Source organism: Lissotriton vulgaris, chromosome 12 (assembly GCF_964263255.1).
Source record: "Lissotriton vulgaris chromosome 12, aLisVul1.2, whole genome shotgun sequence".
Taxonomy (NCBI): Eukaryota; Metazoa; Chordata; class Amphibia; order Caudata; family Salamandridae; genus Lissotriton; species Lissotriton vulgaris.
The window spans coordinates 47290257-47317382 of record NC_141700.1 but is presented as its reverse complement, the minus strand read 5'-3'; the positions used below and the strand labels follow the sequence as shown (position 1 = coordinate 47317382).

The 27126-nt window shown below is 47.7% G+C and overlaps 1 protein-coding gene across 1 annotated transcript; it reads right to left on the bottom strand.

Annotated features, from left to right (window-relative positions):
* Positions 1-7102: 7102 nt before the first annotated feature.
* Positions 7103-11276, bottom strand: LOC147673224 (uncharacterized). The gene is made up of 2 exons (XM_086946508.1): positions 11213-11276; positions 7103-7716 (listed from the first exon to the last, which is right to left on the bottom strand). Exons 1-2 carry the CDS (start codon positions 11274-11276, stop codon positions 7103-7105), a joined length of 678 nt encoding a protein of 225 aa, XP_086802634.1.
* Positions 11277-27126: the final 15850 nt, after the last annotated feature.

Sequence of the window (27126 nt, the reverse complement as noted above, 5' to 3'; positions counted from 1 at the left end):
GTTTGAATTCTAGCTATTTTCTTATTTTGTCACCTGTCTGGATACCCAAGAAGACCTAAACCCATTATTGAGGGAATGTATTAGGTTCAGAAATCTGTCCGGATTCAAAGTAAATTATGAACAATCGGCCATCTCCACTAACTGAATCCATGAGAAGAGCAGATGCAGACCTCTCACTGATGTAGTACACAGAGCCTGTTAAATACCTATAAGTCTGGTTAACACGCAATAAAGATGAGATCATAAAATGAAATTATGGCCAAGCGATTAGCACCCTGGAGGGAGAAGTGAGCAAGTGGATTAAGCACCCACTTTCAATGGCGGGCAGGCTAGGATGAGTCCAAATCGATGTCTTACCTAAATGTCTATATTTTTTCATTAACCTACCTGCCCTGCGAAGTGCCAGCTTTCTCCACACACTGCACTCCCTGCCGATTAAGGTAGCATGAGCTGAAACAAAATCCTGAATAGCCTGAGAAACACTGACACTACCCTATAAGTTAGGAGGATTTACAGTTCCTGACTTGGAACTATACTATGCATGTGCACAAGCGTAATTTGCGTACTATTGATTCCATTCCTGACGTTATATGGTGCAACTGGCGGTAGAATGGGATATTGCATCCTCCATACTGTTTAGACACTGCACTTAGGTCCAGGCAAATGATAAAAAGAGATCAAATAAACCTAGGGCACTGTAATATCACATCTTGGTTCAAATTAAAAGATAGAACAAAGGACACAATTTATGCCTGCGAGATTCAAGTGACCAAACATCCATCGTACCCAAAGACTGCAGAGGGGACTAATACTCCATAGCTACAAAAATTAAAACTACTTACATGGGCAGACATATATCAAGACGGGGCATTCATGGCTCTGGAAAGTGTGAACTCTAAGAGTAGCTGTTAACTCACTTCACACTCTTCTGTATCACAGACTTAGAGCTGCAAGCAGAAAGACACCACCAAGTTCCCACTTGAACCAAATACCTTTGGCAAGGGTACTAGAGGACTGTGCACACGTCTGCAGATAGCTGTCGAGTAAATTTACTCTTTGTCATACGCTAACACAAACGGACATTGACTGTGCAAATTCGTAGTAGAAATCACATTAAAATAAAACAATCAGGAGTTTTTGTGTTCTTCTTTAATTCTGAACGATTGCCCAGCCAACACGTGTTTCGTCTGGGGAAGTACCTGGGACTTCATCAGGGCTTTAAGGCCAACCCCCTTCTGTTGGCACCGTCCCACGAAAACTGATAGCCAAATTTACGTACACTCGTTGCAGGCGCCAAATTCCTATTACACACGTCCAAAACCCTGTCCTCTGTTCTACCTTTGGGAAGGGTCCTGGAGGCTAAAATGGACAAAATGGTGATAACTGTGCCTTAAACCGCGAAACTCAATACAACACTTCTGTGTGCAACCTTCCTGGGCGCTCTGGTTGGGACATGGACTTGGAGGTACTAGTCACTAATGAAATTTGGGAATAATGTAGCCACCAAACTGGAGAGCTACTGCCGAACAGTAGGCTGAGGCTTATATATTATCGAATTCTACACAGAATATATTATCACCCAGCTGCTCTAAACAAATGTAAATTAAGGTCAGATTCCCGATGTGAGTGATGTAACATGGAAGAAAGCAGGGTTTCTCCATGTGGCATGGGAATGTGCGGAAATACAAACATATTTGTAGCAGATAATGAACACCTTACAAACCATATTGGAGACCCCCATTCAGATGTCCTCAGTAGTGGCACTAAATCAACGTTAGTAGGTCAACTGCCTTGGCTCTGCTGAAAGCCAAGAGGCTGGTTGCCTAGTGATGGGGGAAGGGCCACGTCTCTGCGCTCAGAGTATGGGTGGAGGACCTAACATATTGAATTGAGCAACTTGAACTCTGTGAGGAACTGTTACTCTGGGCCACACGCCCCAAGGACCTTTCGGTACCATTTAAGCGCTAACTGGTGGAGACCAAAATACCACAGACCTGGAGAATGTAACCCCTGAAAGCAGTAAGCTACAGGACAAGTGTGATGAGCACACCAAAGAACTACTGGGATTGTTCTGATTGGGAGGGGTCTTGGCACACAGTTTTTTTTTTATTGAGACCTTGTGTTGTAATAGGGTAATAACTAAAAAAAACTTCAATAAAAAAAATTTAAATGGCTAATTACAAATCTGTCTATTAGCCACAAGTGTGGTTAGTATGTCTCCATTATGAGCGTATTCTTTTTCGGATTCTGTTCTTCAAGGTTTCAACCTTTATTCCTGTTCCCAGCGTTTACACCAACCCATTGAATATGGAGCTGCCTGAATTATTTCTCAAGGTGTATGTGCCTCCACTGGGTAGTGGAAATCATATTGCTGGGAGGCCATTTTGTTTATTGGCCATCTTGCTAGCAGACCACTTGATTGTGATTCATGGACCTGCCTGTATTCCCAAGGGGACAAAACACATAATAAAGAATTCCCTGTACCTACCATCAGGTCAAATCATGAATCATATCTGTAAAATGACAGCAAATGCATTCGAAAATGACAATGAATGCCTCTTTGTCAGTAACTATTGTACACTTTTTGACCATGTTCCAAGCTCAGTGTCAAAGACTTATTGACACAAAATGTGAAAGCTTGTGACCTTCTTTTAATGTTTTTGGAAGTCTTCACTATTACTTCATACAGATACAACTTCCTTGCTGCAGCAGCACACTCATGACAATGAGAACTATTGGCTGTGTGTTTTCATGTTTTATTCTCAGTGTTGTCATTCTGAGATGCTAGAATATTTAGAAGATCTTTGAGGTTAGACGATACAGTTAAAAGCACATTGTGTTATGAAATAAGGCACAATGGAAATTGCATTAAGATGAGTATTATTGTAAACACTGTCAGTGAATAAATGCCAATAAAATATGGTTAAAAAAAAAAGCACATTGTGGTCGTTACTAATCAGGATTCCTGGAACTGAACGTGAAGATGTTCCTTTCAAGGCACCACAGAGAAGTTCTCTGCAGCATCACTGTTCTCTAATTTTAAGAACTTTTATAGCAGCAGCTGGGCAAATGATTTTCTGTGATGTGCGTCTAATGCCAACAAGCTTCTAGCTATCCCAGAGTGCCTCATTCTTGCCCCTTTCAAGATGGCACAACTCTTTCTGGATCGTCAGGATCAGGGTAGCCTACGCTAGAGGTCTACTAGTGACTTACACCCCCCGAGAAGACCAGTTTGGGCACAGGTGTCCCTTCCTTGGCTCTGTCTCCTAATTGTCTACAGGCACAAAAGGCATCCTGCTCCGGGATATTGTCATAAACGCCCCTTACAAGGCAGCTTCACCTCTGAAGCTTGCCTTTTGGCTAATACCCGGAGTGGCCTTCCTGGGGGAGGAAGAAACACCTTGCTCTGTGGCAACTGCTATTGTTCATGGGTGTTGTTTGCATGTCTCCCCAGGTGGTCAGAAATCTGTCAGGGCCTTTGTAAGGCCACTGTACTAGCTGGAGTGCAGAGGAGCAACTTTCTAAAAGTTGCACACTTTAATAGTGACTTTAAATTTGGTATGGGCATTAGTTCGGATTTAATGCCACAATTAATTTGATACCATACTCGACCCTGTTGGGTAGGTCTATTCAGAGATTAACTGGGGTGGAATGCCAGCGGGTAACCATGCATTAGCCAATGGGGCTCCTAATCTTTCCACAGCAAAACAACAATTTGGAAGTGTTGCTGATAAAACATTAAAAATCATATGTCCTACTTAAGAATATATAGCTGCCTACCAAAGGGCTCCATAGACTTTCCATAGTGGAGATTTGCATATATCCTTAAGGGAAGTGGTGGCTCTGCCATTAGGTGTAATGGTAAAGTTGAACTAGCAGTGTGAAACAGTGCCCTTTCAGTCTGAGGTCCATTTTGTCTCCATCACATGCAGGGTGCCACAAACAGTGCTGCAGCCCCTGGGTGAACATTCTGCCTTAAATGCTCTGGGTACCTGGGGTACCATATACAAGGGACTTATAAGTAGGTCAGTACTTGCCAATTGGGTGTATCCAATTTAACATAACTTTGGTATAGGGTTACAACACTGGCACTGAGGTCTGGTTAGCAGGCCTCAGTGCCTTCTTACAGTAGAGAAACCAGCAGCATCAGTCCAAAAATATGTGGTGAACATGCAAAAAAAGAAACATTTCTTCACATGGATATTACAAAGCCAGCACTAGGAACAAGGACAACGGCAAGAGGGTGGATGGGAGAGGTAGACAAAGCTGTGAGAGAGGTGACAACACAATGGCAGGAGGGGGCAACAGGAACAACTGAGGAATTGCGGTTGGGGACAGTGTAGGGTCTGTGGGCAGGAGGAACACGGAGGTAGAAGTGCACGAACGAGGAAGACAGCTGAAAAAGACACACTCTAGTAGAGTGCTTAAACACACAGAAAAAAACAGAGAGCCTGAAAAAGTGAGCAGTGGAAGGACATAAGTAATGCACCCATGCTTCGGAGAGGGACAAACACATGAAGAGGAAGGACTACAGAAAAAAGAACAAAAAGCCATTTCCACTGTGATGAAAGAACTGTCGTCATCCGCTGAGTTATATTTGAAGGAACGCTTGGCAGCGGTGGGTCTCCAGCAAAATGAACAGAGACAGAACCAGCAAAGAACTCTGGATGAAGGAATTGTTTGAAGGAGATGGTAGTATGGTTACGTGACATTCAATGTCAATTGTCAAAAATATCCATTTTGCACCATGAAACAAATCTTGGGTCTGCGGTCACATACTGAGCCCACCTTGAATTCCACAAGCCTTGGACCTAGGCAGAGGGATGATTTGTTCAGTGATTCTTAGCATTATATATGTCAAGAAAAAAAAGTGTTGTATCGAGTTCCATTTGGGAGGAGGGATCAGGGGAGTTAGTTTCTGATTTTGTCTTTCCAGGCATACATTCACCTTAGTCGATGTCCTCCAAAGTACGGATCTCTGTGTTAATGGTGTCAATTGCAGAATAGCACCAGGTACTGAAGGTCAGTAGCATACAGTTGGCTGGTTTCAGTACTGGAGCAGCTGAGGGTAATGCAGACTAGCGTTGAGGTGCAGGGGTAGTAGTGGTGGTGGAGGAGGGCGGGGTTCCATCACTGGACTGGCAGGTGTGTAGGTCCCAGTATAGGTACGGCTGATGGGTCTGGATACTATGTCAGGACTGGGGACGTTTGGTAGAGTTGTGTGTGAGACCAGAGTGAATATTGAAAGGGTGTGAGGTACAGTAGAACAATGTTGCAGTGCACTTGCAGGTCAGCAGAGTAGTCATGGTACTCGAATTAGTGTGCTCTAGGACCAGGGCTGAAAATGGAAATATAGAAAACCAAGTATAAATTCATGTACTCACTACCAAAAAGGCCTGTTTTCTACCAAGAAGTGCCTGTACTCCCATTACAAGTAATGCACCAGTGCGGGTACTCTCCCATTACAAGTAATGCACCAGTGCTGGTACTCTCCCATTACAAGTAACGCACCAGTGCTGGTACTCTCTCATTACAAGTAATGCACCAGTGCTGGTACTCTTTCCATTACCAGTAACGCACCAGTGCTTTTACTCTCCCATTACAAGTAATACACCAGTGCTTACACTCTCTGTGCCTGTACTCTCCCATTACAAGCCAAGTAATGAACCAGAGCTGGTACTCTCCCATTCACATGAAGTGCAGGTACTCAGTACCTACCCACTTAAAGCGCTGTCTAGGACATGGCCTAGCCACAATAAAAGTGCTGCCCCATACCTATTGGTGTCCCTGCTTTGTAATGGTACTGCATTACCGAGAGCACATTGTTGCAAGTGTGTGTATTGCGTCAAGCTTGAACTTGTTTTGGAAAGTAAACACATCTTATCTGCGGATTAGAGCGCCTGTTACAAACGAAAACCCCCAGCCAATAACAGAGATTTATAAACCTGACATCTCTGTCCCTGTCAGCCATTAATGCTCGCCTAGCTTTCCTTTTTCAAAGCTGGTTAATCCAACATGCTCAGGGCTGTGCAATGCAGGTGAACCAAGACTACAACTCCCAGAATGCATTAGATTGTCAAAGAAAAGTCCAGGGTTGGAGAGCATGGCTGGTGAAATAGAGGCAGGTGACAACCCTAACCCGTTCCCCCACTTTCATTTATTCTCACCCCACCCCAGGGCTACTGCCCCTAGAGCCCCAGTCAATAAACTATGCACGAGACACGCCCTCTTTTAAATGAACGATCCGGCACTGTGGGCCTCTTCCACGTGAGGATTCCACTTCCGGGGTATTTCCCTGCCCACCCTCAGGTACCCAGAAGCCACCGGGACTTAGAGAGATAGCTGCCTCCATCACCCGAATACCACGTGGCCAATCACAGCCCGCGCTCTCACTCAGGAGCCAATCAATGACACCTGGATTTGTTCACCTGGCTCCATCCCATCTAGCTCCACCTGCCTCGCTCCCGCCAAAATCTCAGGGAAGCCTTGGATTGGCCACGAGACCGTCACGTGACCGCAATAGGCGTGGCTTATAATTACCGGAGAGCCCCTGATTTGTCCAATGGGGACCACGTGATTAAATGCCGCACCTGCACTATTGATTTAAAAATCGGCAGAAGATGTTTTTCCTCTGGTAAGTGAGTTTCCGAAGAGAGCTTTGTTGCACGTTCTTGTTTAGTAGATTGTTAGAAGTTGAGTTTCTCTCGCGCAATAAACAGACCACGCAGTGTCAGCGTAAAAGGCCATTTTATTAGACCAGAACTGCGTAATCTGTACATAACAGTAAACATAAACAGGTAATAACATCAAACCCCCACTCACACTCCCCTCTCACTCGTTTCACTCGTTCCACCTCATCACAAAGCCCTAGAAGCTCCATACCATGCTTTCTTCCTGCCCTTCAATCACTTGTCATCCAGCCCACTCCTTGCGTCCTGTCATTCTATCCACCATACAAACTCCCCCCCCCCAAGGGATGGGTGTGCCCGCTCTTGACCCCCTTGTCCCTTAAAGTACCGCCAACCAGTGAACCCCCTGTAGGGCTGTTCACTGCCCCATCCCCCCTCAAAGGGCCTCCAGTCCGCACAACACACACCAGCATTCATTCCCTGCGACACCAGATAGCCTCATTCCACAACTTGCTCACCACATCTCTCATCTCCATCATGTAATACGCATTGCCCAGCTGGGACAAGTGTACCCCGTCGTCCCTGAAAACTAAAGGCTCCTCCAGTCGTATCCCGCCATGTGCAATAACTTTAATGTCTTTGTCACCACAGTAAAGTCTCATCGCCCTATTGAGCTTCCTTCGTGCCTTTTCGATAGCCCCATGCTTCATAGCCCCTCTCCACACTTTCCTGGGGACCAACTCAGTCCAGGCTATGCAGGTCCCTGCCAGCCTCGCTTTTAACACCTCCAGGTCCCGTTGCATGAGTTGTAAAAGTGCCAATCCGGACAGCTGCACCAGGTCATTTTCCCCCAGATGAATGATCAACAAATCAGGACATCCCCTCTGTGGGATCATCTTCGCGAGCCAGGGCAGTAGTGCCCCCCATCGCATGCCACTTTTGCCCCACCATTGTACCTCGTGCAAGTGTCCTTTCAGTCCCAGGTTACGGCCGTAAACCTGCTGCTCCGCATATTTGGATGCCCAATGCACGAAGGAGTGCCCAACAATCCATGTCACCGTCTTACCGCCCGGTCCACCCACGCAACCTACGAAGAAAAAGAAGTTAGAACAGGAAAAAACAAGCGGAATCAGCCAACACCCTGCCTGGGACCACCCTATTTCCTTACCTACCTCTCGCAACAGCGTGACTTCCACCGCCCAAGTCTCCTAATCCTATCCCAGGACCAACCCAACCTGGCCGCCGCTGTCGCAGCCCCGATACGGAAAGAGTGGGTACCGAAACCAGCCTCATCCATGCCCAACCTCCTCAAAGCCTTGCGCAACGCAGCCAACAACTGGCCTGCCGTCACTCTCGCGACAGACGCATGACAAAAAATCTCACCACAACGCACACTCCCTGTCCCCAGGAAAGTCCGCCATTCTAACACTGGGCAAACCACCCCGCCTGTCTCATTCAACCATACACACTTGCCCCTGCCCAACTGATCAGTCTTGGACCACCGCAGCCAAATACCCAAGCGCCCCCCATCCACTCGAACCTCCTCAAACAACTTGCCAGCCCCTCTCCTCGTACCCAAAAGCTCAGACACCCGAAATGCCCCAAAAAACATCCACACTATACACAAGCGAAAAAGACCCACCTCAACCAGGTCATAACAACATTCCGGCAACACCCCAACCAGCCGGACCAACAACTCAAACGTCACCGCCTCCCTCAGCCTGCCCTCCCCCACTCCCTCGCTCCCTGCCCCAGCCCCGCAACATTCTGCTCAGTATCACATCCTTGGTCGGGTCAAAGCCCAGAAACAAAACACAGTAGAAAGATATCCCCGCCAATTTACCCGATATCGTAGCCGCAGTCAAACCCCGATCCATGCAATCCAACACATAACCTCTTAGCCCTTGTTCCACAGCCGACTCCACACCCACAACGCCATTCATCGTCCAGCCCATGAAAGCACTAAATTCAGACCATGCCAAACGATAAGTCCTCCTCGTGGTCTCAGCCAGCGAACCCTCCACCAGTCCAATCATCCTCACTCCCCCAAGGCCCAGATGCCGGCCGGCAGCTCGGTCTTGCATGTATCCGCTCCCGGTGCCAGGCATCGAAACCGCTGCCACTGCGAATGAGACAAAGCATCCGCAATTTCATTATTCGCCCCAGGGACATGCTTAGCCCGAAACACCACATTCAACCTCGGACACGCCAACATGAACCTCCGCAACAGCCGCAACACTCTCAGGTCCCTTGCCCTCTGATGATTCACCAGCTCCACCACCGTCATATTGTCCACGTGGAAGAGCACAGACCTGTTCCGAAATTCCTCCCCCCACACCTCCAGTGCCACCAGCAAAGGGAAGAATTCAAAGAAGGCAACGCTCCTGCCCTGTTTGATCCAGGAGGCCGGCCAGCTCTCCGCACACCACCTGCCATCCCAAAAGACACCAAACCCCGCTGACCCAGCCACGTCAGAGTAAATTTGGCATTGCCAGACCGCCCTCTCCTCGTCAAAGTCCAGAGACACCCCGTTGAAGTCCTGCAAGAAAGTAATCCATGTCCTCAAGTCCGTCCTCATTCCCATGGAAATCCTGACTCTGTGATGTGGAAGCACTGCCCCCGACATGGCCATGCCGAGCCGCCTGCAGAACGTCCGTCCCGCCCGCACTACCCTACACGCAAAGTTAAGGAAACCCAGAAGTTTCTGCACTGCCCTCAAAGGAATCCGCCGCTCCCCCACAGCCCACTCCAGACATGCCAGGATCTCCGCCGCTTTGGCCGCAGGAAGGCGCGCCAGCCACTGCACTGAGTCCAGTTTGATCCCCAGGAAGGTGAGGCAACAGCTGGGACCAGCCGTCTTCTCGGGCGCCAGAGGCACCCCAAACTGAAAAGCCATCTCCTGGAATCGCGACAGGGCCCTGCCGCAATCCCCGGTATCGGACCTCCCCAGGAAGAGGAAATCATCCAAGTAGTGAGTGACTTCACGGCACCCACTAACACGCACCATGACCAACTGCAGAAAAGTGCTGAAAAGCTCAAAAAGAGCGCAGGAGATGGCGCACCCCATGGGCAAAACCTTGTCCACGTAGATGGCCCCTCCAAACTGCATGCCTAAGAGTGGAAAATCCGCCGGGTGAATAGGCAGTAAACGGAAAGCAGACTTGATGTCACACTTCGCCAATTCCGCTCCCGCTCCACACACCCTCACCAGACGGATCGCATCGTCCACCGACGCGTAGAGCACTCTCGAATCTTCCACTGCAATAATGTCGTTCATTGACTGGCCCTCCGGCCATGACAGATGGTGTATCATCCTGAACTCCCCCTCCTCTTTCTTCGACACCACCCCCAATGGGGATATGATCAGGTCCCTCAACGGCCAGTCAGTAAACGGGCCAGCCACCCTTCCTTCCTCCACCTCCTTCTTCAACTTAGCAGACACTACACTGCAGTTTTTTGGCAGATCTCAAATTTTCGGCCCAACGTCGCTCCCTGGGACCCTGGTAGCCCACCCTAAAGCCCTCAGTGAAACCCCAGAAAAGCCACGCCGCCGCCTCCTGAGCCGGGTAGCAAGAGAGCCACGGGGCCATCGCCTCCACCCTAACCGGTGTAGGCGCCCTTCGGTCCAGGGTGGCCCCGCCCTCTGGCATTCCTCCATTGCTCCGAGGGCGTGGTGAGCTGAGGCACTGCGTAAGGGCATGCTTCCCGCCATACTTTGAGCACTCGTGTTTGAATTTACAGGGATACCGGGAACAATACCCTTTATTGTAGCTCCAACAGGCCCCCGTGGAATAACCCCCTGGCTTGGACTGCTACCCAGAGACAATGGTGCTGGGCACTGTTCCACCCCCCGCCCCGCCTTGGGCGGGGCGCGGCGGAAAAGACCGATATACAACCGGTAGGCCACTGGCCGTGTGTGTGGACGCAGTGGAGTGCGAAGACGCCATCCACTGAACCCAGAGTTCCTGATCCACTTCCCCCCAACTCATCTCGGGATTCGCGCTAACCCTGGCTCGAAACTCCTCATCATAGCTTAGCCAAGCAAAACCCCCGAACTGCATCTGGGCCTTGCGAATAATGTCCATGTACTTGAAAAGCGCAATCGCCCTGTCCAAATACTTCTGGCAATAAACACTGGCATAGATCAAGAACGCCGACGTCCAGTTCTCCATTGTCACCGGCACCCTAGGGCGCCTCGTCAACTCCCACACTTCTTCCTTAGACCCTTCCTTAGCCTGTACTTCCCTGTGTAGCAACTTAAAGACATCCACAAACTCATGTTTCCAGATCCGATCCTTGAGCTTCTTCGAGAGATGCGACCCCAAAGGCATGGCCAGCCCCATATATGGTAGCTTCTTAGGCACCTTCACTCCTTTCTCCTCCTTACCATCGCCTTTGTCCGTCTGCACCCCCAAAGTCACCGACTTACCATCCACCTTCTTACCATCCTCGGGTGGACCGCCCAATGGCTTCTCCGCCTCCCGCACCGAACCATCACCCACACCCACCGACCTACAAGTCCTCTTCCGCCCCTCCCCCCCCCCGGGGAATATCCTCCCAGGCCGACCACCAGGCACCCTCACCTGTGAGTGCCGAACTCAGCTCCCGGGGCCTTCCTCTAGACGCTGTCACCTGGACCGCCGCCATCCCGGCCTTGGTCTTCGTCGCCACTGTGGCCTGTAAAACACCAAGGTCGCCGTTGTCCGCAGCGCCCCCTACGCCTTCCAAGTCATCCCGCACCTCCCCGTCTTCCAGCTCATCACTCTCCGCACCATAATCCAACTCAAGCACCGGTTCCAGATCCACACGCAAATTGTCCACCTCCTTCACAGCTCTCTTCACACCTTTCTGCACACCTCCCCGCCCACGCACGCCAGCCTCCACACGTGCTGAAGGGTGTACAACTGTTACCACGCAGTTTTTACCACGCACTACACTTACAACGCAGGCATTACCACGCATACCATTACAACGCATTGCGCTGGGGGGCGCTCTAGGATAGGGAATAAGTTTAATTTTATATCCAACACCTTCCCTAGTATCCACGGGGACTGGAGTTGGAATATAAAATTATACTTACCACTATCCAGCACCTCAAAGCGCTATGCGTTGTACCGGTATTCGTTGTAAATACCGCGTTGTAATGGTATGCGTGGTAATGGTATGCGTGGTAACGTCATACATCCGTGCTGCAGGAGCCCGAGCCCTCGGTGGAGGGACAGCCGCCGCGGACTGCCCTACTGCTTCCGTCCTGCGTCTTGGAGCCAGGCACCCCCGGGCTCTGCCGACAGCCGCCGGCTTGGATCCCCTCCCACCCCTCAGGTCGCTCCAACCTGAGCGGGCCCCAGCACCATCGGGCCTCAAAGCTTTCCTGGCCGTCCCTACTCCTGTCATACTCCCCCTGGGGGGTGGTCCTGTACTGCCTTCCTGGCCCTGACTCTCCTTAGCTCTTCCTCCAACTCCGCTTCCCTTTCCTCCTCAGAGGTCGGGGTGGGAGGGCCCTCAACCTCATGGCCCCACACAGCACCCACCCTGGCCCTGGTCTCTTCGGTCCACCTGACCTCCTGAATCTGCGCCAAAATCCTCTCACCCCGAGCCCTATCCTCCCAGGAAGTGGCGCCCCAGATCTGGGCGGGGGAGGGGCGGGCAGTAGCCAAAGAATTCAGCCCCCGGGGGGAAGAAGCCCACCTGCGGCAAACCAGGAATCCAACCAGGCCCCCCTCCCACAGGAACCAGGGCGGAAGGCCCGCCCCGGCCCCCCAGGTCCCCCACCGCCGCCTGCCTCGCCGGGGCAGGGGTACCTGCCCTGGAGCTGATGGACAGGCCGATGGGGGCCACCTCTTCCAGTCCTCCGTCCTCCCTCGTGGTGTCCCCAGACAAGCCAGCCCCAGGGGTAGTGAGAGCAGCCCGCCCGTCGAACTCTGAGGTCACATTCCCACCCGGGGCTCCCTCCGGCTCCAGAGCAGGCCCAGAAAGGCTGTCTGCCTGCCCATCCCCCTGCACTGCGCCGGCCGGCACCTGCAAAGGCCCCAGGAGTGGAGGCGCGGGGGGCACGGCCCTCACAGCAGCCCCCGTGGCCCCATGCACAAACTCGATCGGAGGGAAGGCCTGCAGGGGCAGTCTCTTGCGTTTCCTGCCCCTCGCCGGGTCCCTGGGCGCTCCGCCCCCCTCCGATCGCTGCCATGCCCTGACGCGACAGGCTCGTCCTCCTGACAGGCCACGTCTGCGGCCTTAACCCCGGCAGAGGCAGCGCGTGTGCCCCTGGTGGCCCCCACCCACGCCTGATCTAAAACCCCCGGCTGAATAAGGTCCTCCCGCCCAGCCCTCGCGAGCAGTAACAAGGCCTCCCGGACCTCCTCCGAAGACACCCCCGACATCGTGCCAAATGTCACGCTTCAGGTGGGAACAAACTGAACCGGCTGCCGTGTAACAGCCCCCGACGCCGATCGGCCTAACCCAAAACCTGCAGACTGCACTAAACAACTAGAAAACCAGCTCAAAACTAACCTCCCTTTCTTGAACCCTCCCGATGGTGCCAGGCGCAGGAAGAGGAAGTTCCCTTCCTCCCCTGCGCCTATATACCCACCCCCTAACTCCTCCCCTTCCCCTACCTGGCCTATCCTGCGCGAATGCCCCCGGGGGAAGACTCGTCTGCGACTGTGCTTCCCCCGGGGCCCGGCATTGTGTAAGTATTATGTATGTGCTGGTGCAGTTTAAGTTTTTAGCAGTATTTTTTTAGTTTTATTGTTTATTGAACTTTCGCAGTTGGTTTTGTAGTGTAGGACTTCGATGTTCGTTTTCTAATGAAGGAAAGGCTATAGATGGAATGGTTATTCGGAGGTGGGTGGGGAAGCGTTGGTGGTAGATTTCTTTTATGTGACTTGTAAATCATCATTTATTTCGGAGTTTTTTAAAATTTAATTTTATATAATTTATTTTGAATAACGTTATTTGACCAGGTAATATTTGTCTTTGAGAGGTTATAATAATTCTATTTGTTCTAGAATACATTATTTCGTGTGTGTTTTTTCTTGTCTTCATCTTGTTTTATTAATAGTTGAAGTTAACTTGTTCTAAACCTATCTTTAAAATGCTGTGTAGTTATGCTTTCCTTCCAATCTTGGTCGTCATGTGGTAAAATGTTTAACTTTGTATTGTGGTATTTACTATTAAAGCGTTAAATATTATTTTTTGTTCCTGTAAGCTGAACTTGTCATGGTAACTTTTTTTTTTCTTTTTATATCTAGATTAATACGCAATTGTCTTTTGGGAGTTGTACTTCATTTAAGAAATGGAATCGCTCCCATCAACAACAAAAAAGCTACCTGGAAGAAACGAACTGATCTGAGAGAACTGGAGTTCTCTTCAAGTAAGCTTTTGGTTAAACTATTCTGATTTATTGTTAAAGTGCAGCTGTGCAGAAACTCGGAGGCAGCCAGAAATGCAGATGAAAACTGAGGATACTTTCTTTGTATTTGGAATGCCTGCTGTTGGAACCTTTTTAAAGGTGGAAAAGTTAACTTTTCTGTAGAATTTTGGCTTTAAGGTGGGGTGTGGTTTGCTGACCATATAAGTGAGTTTCATAATTATATTCTACAGTAATGCTTTTTATGTCCGCAGGTGATTCTTGAAGCCCGGGAGTCTGGCTCAAAGGTAAGGCGCCAATGTTTCTTGGAATGTAGCTCCAATAGGGAGGGAGGGGATTGTGTTGTTTTTTTTTTGCAAGGTTATTTATCAGATGGTACTGACTGTGTGGAGCACTGGGGGTTCAGTTAGAGGATATGTTTTTGCTTGTGGGTGAGAAGCGCTTATTATGAATTTGGCAACCTAGTTTTCGGTAGCTATTTATATTACCTCTGTCTCCTGGGTACCAGCTGCAAGATCAGTGTGGTTCCTTATTTCGGTTATGTTTTAGGAGCTGTTGGTAAGAATTATTCCTAGTTTCTGGGTGCTGTTCTGCTTTGTACCAGTACAAGGGACCACAGTTGGTAGGTTGTTTGTGTGGGTGGCACACTTTTCTTTTAGAGGGTTGCTTTGAGTTTCCCTGTGAGAGCTGTGTGCAAGTTTCTTTCCTTTAAAGATGGCGTGCCTTGTAATTTCTATTCTTTCCATACAGGCTTGTAACTGGTTCTTTGTCTCCTATAACTTTTCAGAACTCATCTGTGAGTGCAGTTCACCTTTGCAAGCCGTGGGGATGTACCAGATGGTATTTTACCAGCTAGCCTACGTGACGTTGGAAGGTGGTCTTAAGTGTGGTGGGTGCAGCTGTGGCTTTGACTTGTCTTGATTTGCTTGTCTGCCCACCCCCCATCCCCAACTGAGTGTTTGGCTTTGAAGGGCTGTTTTTACTGGATTTTACTTTAACTTTTTGTTCTGTTTCATGTTTTGCAGAGTAACGTGTTGGTACACTGTGGTATGGCTTGCCTTGGCAATTCCAAGCCTTTCAGTTTCAATGGCTGCCAGTCTTTTGATGGAAGTCCTGGCCATGGAGTTCTTAGCTGCTTCTCTAGCGGGTCTTACCTGCAAACCTTACTCTACACATGATCTCTCCTCGGCGGCTACTGATAAATCAGCTAGCTTCTTCCTCGTTGCAACAAGTTTTTTTGTTTTCCTTGTGGATTTTGTAGACTAAACTAAATTGGTGTGTTCATGCGATACCTGGTGCTTGCCACTGAGACACAATTTCTCAAGTTCTGGTATTTGTATTTTCAGTGTTTAAGCCAGGCTTGTTGAGTTTCTCTAGTTGGTTGTCTTTGCACACATTTTTGATGAAAGAACGAGGTGACCGCATTGTTACATAGTGGAGTCATCTGGCAACACTGGTACTGATGCATGTGGTCAAAACCTTACTGTTACGCGCAAGCTGGCTTCTGCTACAGACTACAATGTGGCTGTAACCAGACTCCATGAACATTGATAGGTAGGACACACGTAGAGTGAATCTACTACAGACACTGTTCACACCCAGGTAGGCAAATGGAGTTGGAGGCCTTAAAACCAAACAAAATCCTAATTGCAGAAACTCTGCCTTGTCATTAGTGCTTTTTAGGTCGAAGGCCTAAAAGGCTGCGCTTGCGCAGTCTTAGGCCGGAGATTTAATGAGTCTGAGTAGCGGCGAATGTCCCGCCTCCGTGCCCCCTCTCTCCTTCATTGGCTGGCTTCCTAAACGGAGGCCAGCCATTGGAGGAGAGATGCGTCACTCCAAACAAGCTCCGTCCTTTTCGGATTTGGGGGCGTAATTTTTGATGTTCTTTAGACAGTGACGTTGCCTGTCACTCAGAACTTCAAAACCACGCCCCCAAGTCCGAAATTTGCCGAAGGATCCTAAATGCCATTTTCCCTTGATCGTCTCTGCGAGAAGTCGCTGTTACAAAGCTCTTTGAACGGGTGAGTCTTTTGTTTTTTATCCCATTTGTAGGTCCAACATGGCCCGTGGCGTCTTCCTGCAGCGATGTGCACCGCTGTGCACGGAGCGCTTCAGACGGGTATGTATGTTGCTGTTTTTTCCGTGTAAAAGTAAGCCATTTTGTTTTTTTAGGCTAATCTTATGTTTTTTATCTCATTTGTAGGTCCAACATGGCCCGTGGCGTCTTCCTGCAGCGATGTGCACCGCTGTGCACGGAGCGCTTCAGACGGGTATGTATGTTGCTGTTGTTTCCGTGTAAAAGTAAGCCATTTTGTTTATTTAGGCTAATCTTATGTTTTTTGTCTTTTTTGTAGGTCCAACAAGGCCCGTGGCGTTTCCCTGCAGCCGATTGCACCACTGTGGACGAAGCTGTTCAGACGGGTATGTATGTTGCTGTTGTTTTCGTCTAAATGTACGCCATTTTGTTTATTTAGGCTAATCTTATGTTTGTTATCTTTTTTGTAGGTCCAACATGGCCCTTGGCGTCTTCCTGCAGCGATGTGCACCGCTGTGGACGGAGTGGTTCCGACCCGCGGCTGTTTTGCAGATTGAGGTGAGCTATCTTTTCAATTTTAATAATCTTATGTTTCTTATCTTTTTTGTAGGTCCAACAAGGCCCGTGGCGTTTCCCTGCAGCCGATTGCACCACTGTGGACGAAGCTGTTCAGACGGGTATGTATGTTGCTGTTGTTTTCGTCTACATGTAAGCCATTTTGTTTATTTAGGCTAATCTTATGTTTGTTATCTTTATTGTAGGTCCAACATGGCCCTTGGCGTCTTCCTGCAGCGATGTGCACCGCTGTGCACGGATTGGTTCCGACCCGCGGCTCTTTTGCAGATTGAGGTGAGCTATCTTTTCAATTTTAATAATCTTATGTTTCTTATCTTTTTTGTAGGTCCAACAAGGCCCGTGGCGTTTCCCTGCAGCCGATTGCACCACTGTGGACGAAGCTGTTCAGACGGGTATGTATGTTGCTGTTGTTTTCGTCTAAATGTACGCCATTTTGTTTATTTAGGCTAATCTTATGTTTGTTATCTTTTTTGTAGGTCCAACATAGCCCTTGGCGTCTTCCTGCAGCGATGTGCACCGCTGTGCACGGAGTGGTTCCGACCCGCGGCTGTTTTGCAGATTGAGGTGAGCTATCTTTTCAATTTTAATAATCTTATGTTTCTTATCTTTTTGGTAGGTCCAACAAGGCCCGTGGCGTTTCCCTGCAGCCGATTGCACCACTGTGGACGAAGCTGTTCAGACGGGTATGTATGTTGCTGTTGTTTTCGTCTAAATGTACGCCATTTTGTTTATTTAGGCTAATCTTATGTTTGTTATCTTTTTTGTAGGTCCAACATGGCCCTTGGCGTCTTCCTGCAGCGATGTGCACCGCTGTGCACGGAGTGGTTCCGACCCGCGGCTGTTTTGCAGATTGAGGTGAGCTATCTTTTCAATTTTAATAATCTTATGTTTCTTATCTTTTTTGTAGGTCCAACAAGGCCCGTGGCGTTTCCCTGCAGCCGATTGCACCACTATGGACGAAGCTGTTCAGACGGGTATGTATGTTGCTGTTGTTTTCGTCTACATGTAAGCCATTTTGTTTATTTAGGCTAATCTTATGTTTGTTATCTTTTTTGTAGGTCCAACATGGCCCTTGGCGTCTTCCTGCAGCGATGTGCACCGCTGTGCACGGATTGGTTCCGAACCGCGGCTGTTTTGCAGATTGAGGTGAGCTATCTTTTCAATTTTAATAATCTTATGTTTCTTATCTTTTTTGTAGGTCCAACAAGGCCCGTGGCGTTTCCCTGCAGCCGATTGCACCACTGTGGACGAAGCTGTTCAGACGGGTATGTATGTTGCTGTTGTTTTCGTCTAAATGTACGCCATTTTGTTTATTTAGGCTAATCTTATGTTTGTTATCTTTTTTGTAGGTCCAACATGGCCCTTGGCGTCTTCCTGCAGCGATGTGCACCGCTGTGCACGGAGTGGTTCCGACCCGCGGCTGTTTTGCAGATTGAGGTGAGCTATCTTTTCAATTTTAATAATCTTATGTTTCTTATCTTTTTGGTAGGTCCAACAAGGCCCGTGGCGTTTCCCTGCAGCCGATTGCACCACTGTGGACGAAGCTGTTCAGACGGGTATGTATGTTGCTGTTGTTTTCGTCTAAATGTACGCCATTTTGTTTATTTAGGCTAATCTTATGTTTGTTATCTTTTTTGTAGGTCCAACATGGCCCTTGGCGTCTTCCTGCAGCGATGTGCACCGCTGTGCACGGAGTGGTTCCGACCCGCGGCTGTTTTGCAGATTGAGGTGAGCTATCTTTTCAATTTTAATAATCTTATGTTTCTTATCTTTTTGGTAGGTCCAACAAGGCCCGTGGCGTTTCCCTGCAGCCGATTGCACCACTGTGGACGAAGCTGTTCAGACGGGTATGTATGTTGCTGTTGTTTTCGTCTAAATGTACGCCATTTTGTTTATTTAGGCTAATCTTATGTTTGTTATCTTTTTTGTAGGTCCAACATGGCCCTTGGCGTCTTCCTGCAGCGATGTGCACCGCTGTGCACGGAGTGGTTCCGACCCGCGGCTGTTTTGCAGATTGAGGTGAGCTATCTTTTCATTTTTAATAATCTTATGTTTCTTATCTTTTTTGTAGGTCCAACAAGGCCCGTGGCGTTTCCCTACAGCCGATTGCACCACTGTGGACGAAGCTGTTCAGACGGGTATGTATGTTGCTGTTGTTTTCGTCTAAATGTACGCCATTTTGTTTATTTAGGCTAATCTTATGTTTGTTATCTTTTTTGTAGGTCCAACATGGCCCTTGGCGTCTTCCTGCAGCGATGTGCACCGCTGTGCACGGAGTGGTTCCGACCCGCGGCTGTTTTGCAGATTGAGGTGAGCTATCTTTTCAATTTTAATAATCTTATGTTTCTTATCTTTTTTGTAGGTCCAACAAGGCCCGTGGCGTTTCCCTGCAGCCGATTGCACCACTGTGGACGAAGCTGTTCAGACGGGTATGTATGTTGCTGTTGTTTTCGTCTACATGTAAGCCATTTTGTTTATTTAGGCTAATCTTATGTTTGTTATCTTTTTTGTAGGTCCAACATGGCCCTTGGCGTCTTCCTGCAGCGATGTGCACCGCTGTGCACGGAGTGGTTCCGACCCGTGGCTGTTTTGCAGATTGAGGTGAGCTATCTTTTCAATTTTAATAATCTTATGTTTCTTATCTTTTTTGTAGGTCCAACAAGGCCCGTGGCGTTTCCCTGCAGCCGATTGCACCACTGTGGACGAAGCTGTTCAGACGGGTATGTATGTTGCTGTTGTTTTCGTCTTAATGTAAGCCATTTTGTTTATTTTGGCTAATCTTATGTTTGTTATCTTTTTTGTAGGTCCAACATGGCCCTTGGCGTCTTCCTGCAGCGATGTGCACCGCTGTGCACGGAGTGGTTCCGACCCGCGGCTGTTTTGCAGATTGAGGTGAGCTATCTTTTCAATTTTAATAATCTTATGTTTCTTATCTTTTTTGTAGGTCCAACAAGGCCCGTGGCGTTTCCCTGCAGCCGATTGCACCACTGTGGACGAAGCTGTTCAGACGGGTATGTATGTTGCTGTTGTTTTCGTCTAAATGTAAGCCATTTTGTTTATTTAGGCTAATCTTATGTTTGTTATCTTTTTTGTAGGTCCAACATGGCCCTTGGCGTCTTCCTGCAGCGATGTGCACCGCTGTGCACGGAGTGGTTCCGACCCGCGGCTGTTTTGCAGATTGAGGTGAGCTATCTTTTCAATTTTAATAATCTTATGTTTTTTATCTTTTTTGTAGGTCCAACAAGGCCCGTGGCGTTTCCCTGCAGCCGATTGCACCACTGTGGACGAAGCTGTTCAGACGGGTATGTATGTTGCTGTTGTTTTCGTCTAAATGTAAGCCATTTTGTTTATTTTGGCTAATCTTATGTTTGTTATCTTTTTTGTAGGTCCAACATGGCCCTTGGCGTCTTCCTGCAGCGATGTGCACCGCTGTGCACGGAGTGGTTCCGACCCGCGGCTGTTTTGCAGATTGAGGTGAGCTATCTTTTCAATTTTAATAATCTTATGTTTCTTATCTTTTTTGTAGGTCCAACAAGGCCCGTGGCGTTTCCCTGTAGCCGATTGCACCACTGTGGACGAAGCTGTTCAGACGGGTATGTATGTTGCTGTTGTTTTCGTCTAAATGTACGCCATTTTGTTTATTTAGGCTAATCTTATGTTTGTTATCTTTTTTGTAGGTCCAACATGGCCCTTGGCGTCTTCCTGCAGCGATGTGCACCGCTGTGCACGGAGTGGTTCCGACCCGCGGCTGTTTTGCAGATTGAGGTGAGCTATCTTTTCAATTTTAATAATCTTATGTTTCTTATCTTTTTTGTAGGTCCAACAAGGCCCGTGGCGTTTCCCTGCAGCCGATTGCACCACTGTGGACGAAGCTGTTCAGACGGGTATGTATGTTGCTGTTGTTTTCGTCTACATGTAAGCCATTTTGTTTATTTAGGCTAATCTTATGTTTGTTATCTTTTTTGTAGGTCCAACATGGCCCTTGGCGTCTTCCTGCAGCGATGTGCACCGCTGTGCACGGATTGGTTCCGACCCGCGGCTCTTTTGCAGATTGAGGTGAGCTATCTTTTCAATTTTAATAATCTTATGTTTCTTATCTTTTTTGTAGGTCCAACAAGGCCCGTGGCGTTTCCCTGCAGCCGATTGCACCACTGTGGACGAAGCTGTTCAGACGGGTATGTATGTTGCTGTTGTTTTCGTCTAAATGTAAGCCATTTTGTTTATTTAGGCTAATCTTATGTTTGTTATCTTTTTTGTAGGTCCAACATGGCCCTTGGCGTCTTCCTGCAGCGATGTGCACCGCTGTGCACGGAGTGGTTCCGACCCGCGGCTGTTTTGCAGATTGAGGTGAGCTATCTTTTCAATTTTAATAATCCTATGTTTTTTATCTTTTTTGTAGGTCCAACAAGGCCCGTGGCGTTTCCCTGCAGCCGATTGCACCACTGTGGACGAAGCTGTTCAGACGGGTATGTATGTTGCTGTTGTTTTCGTCTAAATGTAAGCCATTTTGTTTATTTTGGCTAATCTTATGTTTGTTATCTTTTTTGTAGGTCCAACATGGCCCTTGGCGTCTTCCTGCAGCGATGTGCACCGCTGTGCACGGAGTGGTTCCGACCCGCGGCTGTTTTGCAGATTGAGGTGAGCTATCTTTTCAATTTTAATAATCTTATGTTTCTTATCTTTTTTGTAGGTCCAACAAGGCCCGTGGCGTTTCCCTGCAGCCGATTGCACCACTGTGGACGAAGCTGTTCAGACGGGTATGTATGTTGCTGTTGTTTTCGTCTAAATGTACGCCATTTTGTTTATTTAGGCTAATCTTATGTTTGTTATCTTTTTTGTAGGTCCAACATGGCCCTTGGCGTCTTCCTGCAGCGATGTGCACCGCTGTGCACGGAGTGGTTCCGACCCGCGGCTGTTTTGCAGATTGAGGTGAGCTATCTTTTCAATTTTAATAATCTTATGTTTCTTATCTTTTTTGTAGGTCCAACAAGGCCCGTGGCGTTTCCCTGCAGCCGATTGCACCACTGTGGACGAAGCTGTTCAGACGGGTATGTATGTTGCTGTTGTTTTCGTCTACATGTAAGCCATTTTGTTTATTTAGGCTAATCTTATGTTTGTTATCTTTTTTGTAGGTCCAACATGGCCCTTGGCGTCTTCCTGCAGCGATGTGCACCGCTGTGCACGGATTGGTTCCGACCCGCGGCTCTTTTGCAGATTGAGGTGAGCTATCTTTTCAATTTTAATAATCTTATGTTTCTTATCTTTTTTGTAGGTCCAACAAGGCCCGTGGCGTTTCCCTGCAGCCGATTGCACCACTGTGGACGAAGCTGTTCAGACGGGTATGTATGTTGCTGTTGTTTTCGTCTAAATGTACGCCATTTTGTTTATTTAGGCTAATCTTATGTTTGTTATCTTTTTTGTAGGTCCAACATGGCCCTTGGCGTCTTCCTGCAGCGATGTGCACCGCTGTGCACGGAGTGGTTCCGACCCGCGGCTGTTTTGCAGATTGAGCTGAGCTATCTTTTCAATTTTAATAATCTTATGTTTCTTATCTTTTTGGTAGGTCCAACAAGGCCCGTGGCGTTTCCCTGCAGCCGATTGCACCACTGTGGACGAAGCTGTTCAGACGGGTATGTATGTTGCTGTTGTTTTCGTCTAAATGTACGCCATTTTGTTTATTTAGGCTAATCTTATGTTTGTTATCTTTTTTGTAGGTCCAACATGGCCCTTGGCGTCTTCCTGCAGCGATGTGCACCGCTGTGCACGGAGTGGTTCCGACCCGCGGCTGTTTTGCAGATTGAGGTGAGCTATCTTTTCAATTTTAATAATCTTATGTTTCTTATCTTTTTTGTAGGTCCAACAAGGCCCGTGGCGTTTCCCTGCAGCCGATTGCACCACTGTGGACGAAGCTGTTCAGACGGGTATGTATGTTGCTGTTGTTTTCGTCTACATGTAAGCCATTTTGTTTATTTAGGCTAATCTTATGTTTGTTATCTTTTTTGTAGGTCCAACATGGCCCTTGGCGTCTTCCTGCAGCGATGTGCACCGCTGTGCACGGATTGGTTCCGACCCGCGGCTCTTTTGCAGATTGAGGTGAGCTATCTTTTCAATTTTAATAATCTTATGTTTCTTATCTTTTTTGTAGGTCCAACAAGGCCCGTGGCGTTTCCCTGCAGCCGATTGCACCACTGTGGACGAAGCTGTTCAGACGGGTATGTATGTTGCTGTTGTTTTCGTCTAAATGTACGCCATTTTGTTTATTTAGGCTAATCTTATGTTTGTTATCTTTTTTGTAGGTCCAACATGGCCCTTGGCGTCTTCCTGCTGCGATGTGCACCGCTGTGCACGGAGTGGTTCCGACCCGCGGCTGTTTTGCAGATTGAGCTGAGCTATCTTTTCAATTTTAATAATCTTATGTTTCTTATCTTTTTGGTAGGTCCAACAAGGCCCGTGGCGTTTCCCTGCAGCCGATTGCACCACTGTGGACGAAGCTGTTCAGACGGGTATGTATGTTGCTGTTGTTTTCGTCTAAATGTACGCCATTTTGTTTATTTAGGCTAATCTTATGTTTGTTATCTTTTTTGTAGGTCCAACATTGCCCTTGGCGTCTTCCTGCAGCGATGTGCACCGCTGTGCACGGAGTGGTTCCGAGCCGCGGCTGTTTTGCAGATTGAGGTGAGCTATCTTTTCAATTTTAATAATCTTATGTTTCTTATCTTTTTTGTAGGTCCAACAAGGCCCGTGGTGTTTCCCTGCAGCCGATTGCACCACTGTGGACGAAGCTGTTCAGACGGGTATGTATGTTGCTATTGTTTTCGTCTTAATGTAAGCCATTTTGTTTATTTTGGCTAATCTTATGTTTGTTATCTTTTTTGTAGGTCCAACATGGCCCTTGGCGTCTTCCTGCAGCGATGTGCACCGCTGTGCACGGAGTGGTTCCGACCCGCGGCTGTTTTGCAGATTGAGGTGAGCTATCTTTTCAATTTTAATAATCTTATGTTTCTTATCTTTTTTGTAGGTCCAACAAGGCCCGTGGCGTTTCCCTGCAGCCGATTGCACCACTGTGGACGAAGCTGTTCAGACGGGTATGTATGTTGCTGTTGTTTTCGTCTTAATGTAAGCCATTTTGTTTATTTTGGCTAATCTTATGTTTGTTATCTTTTTTGTAGGTCCAACATGGCCCTTGGCGTCTTCCTGCAGCGATGTGCACCGCTGTGCACGGAGTGGTTCCGACCCGCGGCTGTTTTGCAGATTGAGGTGAGCTATCTTTTCAATTTTAATAATCTTATGTTTCTTATCTTTTTTGTAGGTCCAACAAGGCCCGTGGCGTTTCCCTGCAGCCGATTGCACCACTGTGGACGAAGCTGTTCAGACGGGTATGTATGTTGCTGTTGTTTTCGTCTAAATGTAAGCCATTTTGTTTATTTTGGCTAATCTTATGTTTGTTATCTTTTTTGTAGGTCCAACATGGCCCTTGGCGTCTTCCTGCAGCGATGTGCACCGCTGTGCACGGAGTGGTTCCGACCCGCGGCTGTTTTGCAGATTGAGGTGAGCTATCTTTTCAATTTTAATAATCTTATGTTTCTTATCTTTTTTGTAGGTCCAACAAGGCCCGTGGCGTTTCCCTGCAGCCGATTGCACCACTGTGGACGAAGCTGTTCAGACGGGTATGTATGTTGCTGTTGTTTTCGTCTAAATGTAAGCCATTTTGTTTATTTTGGCTAATCTTATGTTTGTTATCTTTTTTGTAGGTCCAACATGACCCTTGGCGTCTTCCTGCAGCGATGTGCACCGCTGTGCACGGAGTGGTTCCGACCCGCGGCTGTTTTGCAGATTGAGGTGAGCTATCTTTTCAATTTTAATAATCTTATGTTTCTTATCTTTTTTGTAGGTCCAACAAGGCCCGTGGCGTTTCCCTGCAGCCGATTGCACCACTGTGGACGAAGCTGTTCAGACGGATATGTATGTTGCTGTTGTTTTCGTCTTAATGTAAGCCATTTTGTTTATTTTGGCTAATCTTATGTTTGTTATCTTTTTTGTAGGTCCAACATGGCCCTGGGCGTCTTCCTGCAGCGATGTGCACCGCTGTGCACGGAGTGGTTCCGACCCGCGGCTGTTTTGCAGATTGAGCTGAGCTATCTTTTCAATTTTAATAATCTTATGTTTCTTATCTTTTTGGTAGGTCCAACAAGGCCCGTGGCGTTTCCCTGCAGCCGATTGCACCACTGTGGACGAAGCTGTTCAGACGGGTATGTATGTTGCTGTTGTTTTCGTCTAAATGTACGCCATTTTGTTTATTTAGGCTAATCTTATGTTTGTTATCTTTTTTGTAGGTCCAACATGGCCCTTGGCGTCTTCCTGCAGCGATGTGCACCGCTGTGCACGGAGTGGTTCCGACCCGTGGCTGTTTTGCAGATTGAGGTGAGCTATCTTTTCAATTTTAATAATCTTATGTTTCTTATCTTTTTTGTAGGTCCAACAAGGCCCGTGGCGTTTCCCTGCAGCCGATTGCACCACTGTGGACGAAGCTGTTCAGACGGGTATGTATGTTGCTGTTGTTTTCGTCTACATGTAAGCCATTTTGTTTATTTAGGCTAATCTTATGTTTGTTATCTTTTTTGTAGGTCCAACATGGCCCTTGGCGTCTTCCTGCAGCGATGTGCACCGCTGTGCACGGATTGGTTCCGACCCGCGGCTCTTTTGCAGATTGAGGTGAGCTATCTTTTCAATTTTAATAATCTTATGTTTCTTATCTTTTTTGTAGGTCCAACAAGGCCCGTGGCGTTTCCCTGCAGCCGATTGCACCACTGTGGACGAAGCTGTTCAGACGGGTATGTATGTTGCTGTTGTTTTCGTCTAAATGTACGCCATTTTGTTTATTTAGGCTAATCTTATGTTTGTTATCTTTTTTGTAGGTCCAACATGGCCCTTGGCGTCTTCCTGCTGCGATGTGCACCGCTGTGCACGGAGTGGTTCCGACCCGCGGCTGTTTTGCAGATTGAGCTGAGCTATCTTTTCAATTTTAATAATCTTATGTTTCTTATCTTTTTGGTAGGTCCAACAAGGCCCGTGGCGTTTCCCTGCAGCCGATTGCACCACTGTGGACGAAGCTGTTCAGACGGGTATGTATGTTGCTATTGTTTTCGTCTTAATGTAAGCCATTTTGTTTATTTTGGCTAATCTTATGTTTGTTATCTTTTTTGTAGGTCCAACATGGCCCTTGGCGTCTTCCTGCAGCGATGTGCACCGCTGTGCACGGAGTGGTTCCGACCCGCGGCTGTTTTGCAGATTGAGGTGAGCTATCTTTTCAATTTTAATAATCTTATGTTTCTTATCTTTTTTGTAGGTCCAACAAGGCCCGTGGCGTTTCCCTGCAGCCGATTGCACCACTGTGGACGAAGCTGTTCAGACGGGTATGTATGTTGCTGTTGTTTTCGTCTTAATGTAAGCCATTTTGTTTATTTTGGCTAATCTTATGTTTGTTATCTTTTTTGTAGGTCCAACATGGCCCTTGGCGTCTTCCTGCAGCGATGTGCACCGCTGTGCACGGAGTGGTTCCGACCCGCGGCTGTTTTGCAGATTGAGGTGAGCTATCTTTTCAATTTTAATAATCTTATGTTTCTTATCTTTTTTGTAGGTCCAACAAGGCCCGTGGCGTTTCCCTGCAGCCGATTGCACCACTGTGGACGAAGCTGTTCAGACGGGTATGTATGTTGCTGTTGTTTTCGTCTAAATGTAAGCCATTTTGTTTATTTTGGCTAATCTTATGTTTGTTATCTTTTTTGTAGGTCCAACATGGCCCTTGGCGTCTTCCTGCAGCGATGTGCACCGCTGTGCACAGAGTGGTTCCGACCCGCGGCTGTTTTGCAGATTGAGGTGAGCTATCTTTTCAATTTTAATAATCTTATGTTTCTTATCTTTTTTGTAGGTCCAACAAGGCCCGTGGCGTTTCCCTGCAGCCGATTGCACCACTGTGGACGAAGCTGTTCAGACGGGTATGTATGTTGCTGTTGTTTTCGTCTAAATGTAAGCCATTTTGTTTATTTTGGCTAATCTTATGTTTGTTATCTTTTTTGTAGGTCCAACATGGCCCTTGGCGTCTTCCTGCAGCGATGTGCACCGCTGTGCACGGAGTGGTTCCGACCCGCGGCTGTTTTGCAGATTGAGGTGAGCTATCTTTTCAATTTTAATAATCTTATGTTTCTTATCTTTTTTGTAGGTCCAACAAGGCCCGTGGCGTTTCCCTGCAGCCGATTGCACCACTGTGGACGAAGCTGTTCAGACGGATATGTATGTTGCTGTTGTTTTCGTCTTAATGTAAGCCATTTTGTTTATTTTGGCTAATCTTATGTTTGTTATCTTTTTTGTAGGTCCAACATGGCCCTGGGCGTCTTCCTGCAGCGATGTGCACCGCTGTGCACGGAGTGGTTCCGACCCGCGGCTGTTTTGCAGATTGAGGTGAGCTATCTTTTCAATTTTAATAATCTTATGTTTCTTATCTTTTTTGTAGGTCCAACAAG